This window comes from Daktulosphaira vitifoliae, unplaced genomic scaffold (assembly GCF_025091365.1).
Source record: "Daktulosphaira vitifoliae isolate Bord-2020 unplaced genomic scaffold, ASM2509136v1 Scaffold_597, whole genome shotgun sequence".
Classification (NCBI taxonomy): Eukaryota; Metazoa; Arthropoda; class Insecta; order Hemiptera; family Phylloxeridae; genus Daktulosphaira; species Daktulosphaira vitifoliae.
In genome coordinates this window covers 1-6,956 of record NW_026100160.1, presented here as the reverse complement: position 1 = coordinate 6,956, position 6,956 = coordinate 1, and the positions used below count along the sequence as shown (strand labels likewise).

Genomic DNA, 6,956 nt, shown 5'->3' with positions numbered 1-6,956 from the left:
ATGTAAATGCTCTGGATTAAAATTCAAATTTATAAATCCTTTAAATATTTGTAGACAACTGAAAAATCTTTATCGCCCAATCCTTTTGATGACAAAGCATTATACATCTCTACTGTCTTGTCAGTTAATGGTATTGGTACATGTGAATTATTTGCTAGAGTTTTTCCTAGGTTCATGTCTTTTAATAGTAAATCAGCTTTAAACCCATTCTAGAAAAAAAAATCATTAATTTCTAGTTTTGTTAGTAATTATCATGTAATGTACTTTGTATTCATTGTTGCTTGGACAATTATTTTCGAGAGCTCCTGGTACAGGATTGTTTACCNTGCTTGGGCAATTATTTTCGAGAGCTCCTGGTACAGGATTGTTTACCTCAGATGCCCAACATCTACCTGAGCTAGTATTGATCACTGATGCAAAAAGCTTAGGGTCTAGTCCCAATCTAAAAGTGTTAAACTTATTATACCTTTTCTAGTTTTATTATTTTAACCATGTTATTTTACAATAAAGCTTATAACTTTTGAAGAAAAATTACTTTATGCCTAAATTCATGGCTTCAGCCACAGCTACAGTAGACATTCCTAGAATCATATTGTTACATATTTTGGCAATTAGACCTGATCCATGATTTCCACAATAAATAGTTCTTGAACCCATAGCATTAAATAAACATTGATGGGCTACAAGAGTATCTTTATCTCCGCCAACCATAAAGGTAAGTGTGCCATTAACAGCACCAACTACTCCTATAATATAAATTTTTAAAGTTTTTAATTTAAGTTCAGAAAAATACTCCTTATTTACCTCCTGAAACAGGAGCTCCTAAAAACTTGCATCCTTTACTCTCAACCATTTCTGCTACTTTTTTAGATGTGTCCGGACTGATTGTACTGCAGTCAATAAAAACTTGATTTTTTTTTGATGATCTACAAACATAGTTTTAAATTATTTACAATTATTTTTATAAGCTAATTTTGTACTTATACTAACTGTCCTATTGATATTTTAATTTATAGCTTACTCAAGTAAAACAGAATATGCTGAAAGGACATGAGTACATTCAGGTAACATTGTGAATACTGCTTCAGTATTAGCAACCACTTCTTGAAGAGTATTCCCAGTTTGGACTGATCCATGTGATTCTTGTCGAAATATTTCCATTCTATTGGCACTTATATCATAACCAATTAATTGATAGCCCTAAAAATTCGTTGTGTTAATTTTTCATGGTCATAATTTTGCAATAGGATATAAGATTTTATTTTTACAAAGTGAAATATAGTAGTAGAATTGGCCATAAAAAGTAGAAGTTGATAAAAAAAATTATGAAGATGGTTAGTCAGAATGATCTTTTGAATTTATTTTTAATTTAAAAATATTGATCATTTTTTTTTTGATTCTAAAATTGAAAACCTTTTTTTAATTTAAAATTAATGTAAGATGTTCTTTAAAATGTATACCAAAAAATAAATTAATGTATAACGTGCCAATATGAGTTGAATAAACTAACAGACTATTTTAATGCCAAACAAAAAAGTTTATTTTTACATAGGTTTGTATTATATAAATATAAAATTTAATACATTTTTCAATAAGTTTTTGGCCATTGGAATACCCATATTTCCTAGACCAATAAATCCGACGACGTTGGATTTCCATCGCTTGTAAATTTCTGCAACATATATTAATTATTCACTTATAATTAAATTATGTAACTAAGTCAAAAAACAAAAAAAATAATTCTATAGAAGTCTAAAAGATACATAAGTATATTGTTTCTCCCTTTCTTAATACGTCTATTGAATAGTCACTAAATTAAAGGGACTGAAACTATTCGCTTTGTTAATGGTTTCAATTTTAAAAACCGGTTTGGGGTACGCAGCTTTGGTTTTAATTAGAAAAATAAAAAAAAAATGGTTTTATTCGGTTATATCATTTTTTTCAGAAAACCAGTTCAGTCCCTGCCAAATTATAAAAACCCTCCCTAGAAAAATGTGAGAAAAGCAATTTTAATAATTTTTTTGAATTTGTAACATTACACGAAAATTGTAAAAATTGAAAACTCATGCTGGCACAGTACTGATGTAATACTAGTTAAGCAAAATTTCTAGTACTGATCTGTTAGTACGGAATCAAACGTTATCATACCAGACATATGGCCCAATACTGGTAGCAATTACTGTAGTACTGCAGCTGTTTCGTTAAAAAAAAAATCAAAAAGTCTTAATAATGTTGTTTTAAACACGTAAATATTTTTACGGTATTTATTATGTTGAAACACAATATTTCTAGAAAATTAAAACAATTATATTTTGAATATTTTAATAATAAATAATACAAACTGTCAACAAAAATATTTATATATTTATCGATTAACTGTTTAATGTTTTTGACATCAAAACTAAAGGTCTTAAAGACAAAATCGGAAATTCTATCTTTGATAGTTGTTGTATCCATAGTTTAAATAAACATAGCTCTAAATATTCTAATAAATCTAGTTCATCAGATGATGAGCTTTTTGTTGTTGTATCGATTAAAGCTTCTTACAAACATCTAAATAAAAATAAAATATTATCTGTTGCTTCAAATACATTATATCGTTCTAAAATATCCATGAGAAATTCTAGTCTCGTTTTATCTACAATTACTTAAAACTTTAAAATTGTTATCACAAGAATTTCATGTTCTCGTGAAAGTATACGGAGACGTTGTATAGAAGATAGTCCTAAATTATTAGAAATAATAAAAGTTGATTTTAATCCTATTAACTATAATACAATATATTGAGCAAATAAAATACTGAAAAATATGGAAAAAGTGATCGGTTAGCAATTTTTGTAACAGGTTGGGTTTAGAACAACTCCTTGCCACAATTGACATAATCGAACGCAAAAGCTCAGCCATTGCGGTTTATGAGTTACTAACCTAATGAAATATTACAAACAATTCTACAGGAATGTGCATAGATAGTACTGCTAGTAATATAATACACAAAGGTGTATATACAATTTTACAATAACAAAAAAGATTAATATAAGTTTACTTTATTATGCCTCTAGACATCATATGCTTAAGTATATAGTAGCAAATGGGTTTGATTCATCATTGAAGTTTCTACAGGACCCGTTATACAATTAATAAAAAATCTCATNGAAGTTTCTACAGGACCCGTTATACAATTAATAAAATATCTCAAGACATAAACAAATGAATAAAGAAATAAGTGAGGTAGTAATTAAAATATTTTCAAGATATTCTTGTTACATAAATGAAAAATTGGTTGGATTGTCTTTTTATGATACCTATATAATTATTAAGGATAATGTAATGATGGTTAAAGCACTAAATATTGACAAAATTTACATCATAAATGTATTTTATTAACATTTAACTGCCAGCATNGTTTTAAAAACGTGCTGAATAACTGCCAGCACGGCTTTCGTAGTTCTAAATCAACTATTACTAACCTGCTTGTGTTTTATACTAATATTGTTTCCACTGTTGCAAATGGTGGTCGAGTAGATGCAATTTATACTGATATGAAAAAAGCGTTTGATACATTAAATCACAAGGTATTAATTGATAAATTAAAACATATTGGCGTTAAAGACCCACTACTTAAATGGTTAGCTTCATACCTCACAGGCAGACAGCAGCAAGTAAAGATAAATAATATTATCTCTTCCATTATCCATATCCCCTCTGGGGTTCCTCAAGGAGGGCATTTATCTCCATTACTTTTCTTAATTTTCATGAACGATCTTTCTGATGTCTTTCAACATTCAAGCTATTTGTGTTTTGCCGATGATGTAAAAATTTATTCTAACATTCGAACAGTTCATGACAGTCATAATCTCCAAGCAGACTTGTGCAGATTTTATAATTGGTGTGTTGTTAATGGTTTATGCTTGAATGTGTCTAAATGTGCTCAGATCACTTTTTGTCGTAAGCGTTCATATGAATTATATGCATATAATATAAATAGTATTAATCTCATAAATGTTCCTCATATTAAATACTTAGATGTAATTCTTTCTTCGGATTTATCTTTTACTGAACACATTTCATTTATTTATAATAAAGCACTACGGATGTTAGGCTTTCTTAAGCGAAATTGCTGGGAGTTTTCTAATCCTATTTGTTTAAAAGTTTTATATTGTTCTTTAGTGCGTTCTATTGTCGAATNATATTGTTCTTTAGTGCGTTCTATAGTCGAATATGGGTCAATTATTTGGTCACCATATCAAACTAATCTTACTAATAAACTGGAAAAATTGCAAAAACGTTTTCTACGTATGTTAGTAGTAAAAATAGGAAAATACGATATTAATGAAGTTGATTTAAATGTAGTAGCTTCAGATATTGGACTAACCAGTCTGAGTATGAGGCGGAAAATGTTTGACGTTAGTTGGATCCATAGTTTATTAAATAATAAAATTGACTGTCCAGAAATTCTTGATATTATTCCTTTTAATGTTCCTTCAGTCCATTTACGGTCTCAAACGATGTTTTATGTTTCTCCTGTCCAACAAAACTATAATCTTTTTGCTATGGTCAATCGTATGTTATTAGAATGTAATGAAGTTAGTCATAAAGTGGATTTCTTTTTTAATTCTTTAGATATAATAAAGAGATCGATTATATAGTTAAGAATCTTTACTTATATTGTTTGTTTTTATAATTAATTGTATGCTCTAAATTTATTGATGTCTAGTTTAAGTTTTATTAACTGTACTCTTGCCCTTTGGGGCGTTAATTTAGTAAATAAATAAATAAATTACTATGATGACATATATAGAGTACTCAGTAAGTAAGGAAAAATACTTATTCCTTACTTTTTGAAAAGTGTCATTCATTAAAATTTTTGGATATGAAAATATCGTTCAAGAGATCGTCTGTTATTGTTAATACCTAAAATCTTAATGTAAATAAATCAATTATATTTACGATTAGTGTTGCGATTATAAATTTGAAATTATAATAGCCTGTAACGTTATCATTTTAATGTACATTTATGAACCATTATTGAACTATCTATGACGCAAGTGCATAAGAATATATATTTTATTAATTCAAAACATTTCATAGCTTCTTATTAGTAGTACTTAAATTTAAAATATTAATTAAAACATAAAAAGTTAGTATAATACTAACAACTTTACATGATTGGCTAATTTTCAAGCAAAATTTCGAGTGTAGGTATCCTAAAGAATGTGTACTTTCAGAGTCTTATCCTTTTATATATTTATTTAATTTGTATTAATATGTATAACCCTCCCCCTGTATATCCACCACTATATCATATAAGTATATATATTTTTATTTAAACTATTAATATCTGCATTATTAAAATAAATCTATTAAAATATTATTTTAACTTATAGTTTATATGATAATCATCAACAATTGTTTTTTTTTGGTTTAATTTCTTACCTTTAAAAATTCATTTATCGTTTATACTAAGCAAAAATTTTTATTTGATTTCTAAAGTTATAGAATTATTGCTTAACATATAAATAAGACATTTTTTTATTCAATTTTCCATAACACCTATTCTACATTTTAAGAGGGAGAAAATTTAATTTCTTTTGTTTCTATTCAAGCTAATTTGAATATTTGTTTATTGAAATTCAATTTTGTAGATGCAGCGTGTCTTATAAAAATTGCTAGTGCAAAAATAATTATAATTTTTATCTATTTAGTTTTAGTTAAGTTAAATTGAATTATATTAAATCAAAAATTAGTAAATTAATAACAATCAGTGTTTTCAACATATTTCTCGGAGGGGAGGGGCTCAGAAGTATCAAATTTATTAAAATTATTGGTTTTCAGAGTTTTTAGAATATTATGGACTTTTTTACTCGCTAACATAATTTAGTCGGCATTTGATCACATCCAGTAAAATTTACTCTACACCCCCTAAAAAATCATCTCTAGGATCACCCCAGAACAATTGATGTATTGATCATGTTTAGAAGTACATAAAGAAATTTTATTATTAAATAAAAACAATTAAAATATAATTATAAAATTTACAATCACTCGTTTGAAATATAGGTAATTAAGAAAAATAGGTTGATAAATACAAAACTAATATTTTAATTCGATACATTTTTGAAATCATTTTATTTTAAAAAAAGGGTGCCTTTTTCAGTAAAGAGTTCGTTTTCTTCAATTTATTATAAGGTTAAATTTATCATTTTACCAATATTACATTACTGATGTTTTCATCACGATTTCTATTAATTAATATTAAGCTAATATTAAGCTCACATTGATAAAATAACGCTATGAGATTAAAATAAACCGTATCATTCATTTACTTACTACTGGACGCGGTTTGTTGGTGATATAACAGTAAACAGCGAACAGCCGAATTTCTCGTTCTGGAAAGCATCTTCATCTTTGTTGACGAAAGACGTTACTGACTTACTAATCTTTCATGTAATTAGAACTATAATAAACCGGTGGGAGACAATTCACGTAGCATTACTAATCAGTGTACTATATGCATGCAACAGTCAAATCGAATAGTTCTCTTTAAGTTGTTAACGGTCGCTTATCNTGTACTATATGCATGCAACAGTCAAATCGAATAGTTCTCTTTAAGTTGTTAACGGTCGCTTATCAACAAATATTAATAATTACTCTGTAACACAGATATAGGCGCAACTGTTCAGAATTTTGGGATTGCTAAATTAATTTACGATCCATGAAGAATATTTTGAAACTGTTATAATTACTTTCAATTATTATCAATACATTTTTTCGAAAAAATACTAATTTTGTCACATTAATGGTAGAAGTTATAAATATTTTTATTTTTCGACTGTTGAAATTATTATAAAATCTACACATAAGTTAAACAAATTTTTACTAATGTAATAAATCAAAAATAAAATAAAGTATAAAAATGATAAAATAGATTAATATATAAATAACAATAGAGTAATACA

General features: G+C 26.9%; 1 protein-coding gene across 2 annotated transcripts; it reads right to left on the bottom strand.

Annotated features, from left to right (window-relative positions):
* LOC126909574 (3-hydroxyisobutyrate dehydrogenase, mitochondrial-like) lies at window positions 1-6,498 on the bottom strand. Of its 2 annotated transcripts, XM_050692010.1 has the most exons (8): window positions 6,328-6,498; window positions 1,584-1,672; window positions 1,022-1,200; window positions 805-926; window positions 536-746; window positions 374-442; window positions 265-325; window positions 1-209 (listed from the first exon to the last, which is right to left on the bottom strand). In XM_050692010.1, exons 1-8 carry the CDS (start codon window positions 6,401-6,403, stop codon window positions 30-32), a joined length of 987 nt encoding a protein of 328 aa, XP_050547967.1. In that variant the 5' UTR covers window positions 6,404-6,498; the 3' UTR covers window positions 1-29. The 2 variants fall into 2 exon arrangements, with proteins under 2 accessions (XP_050547967.1, XP_050547966.1); XM_050692009.1 differs by having other exon boundaries at window positions 265-442.
* Between the last annotated feature and the right edge of the window lie 458 nt (window positions 6,499-6,956).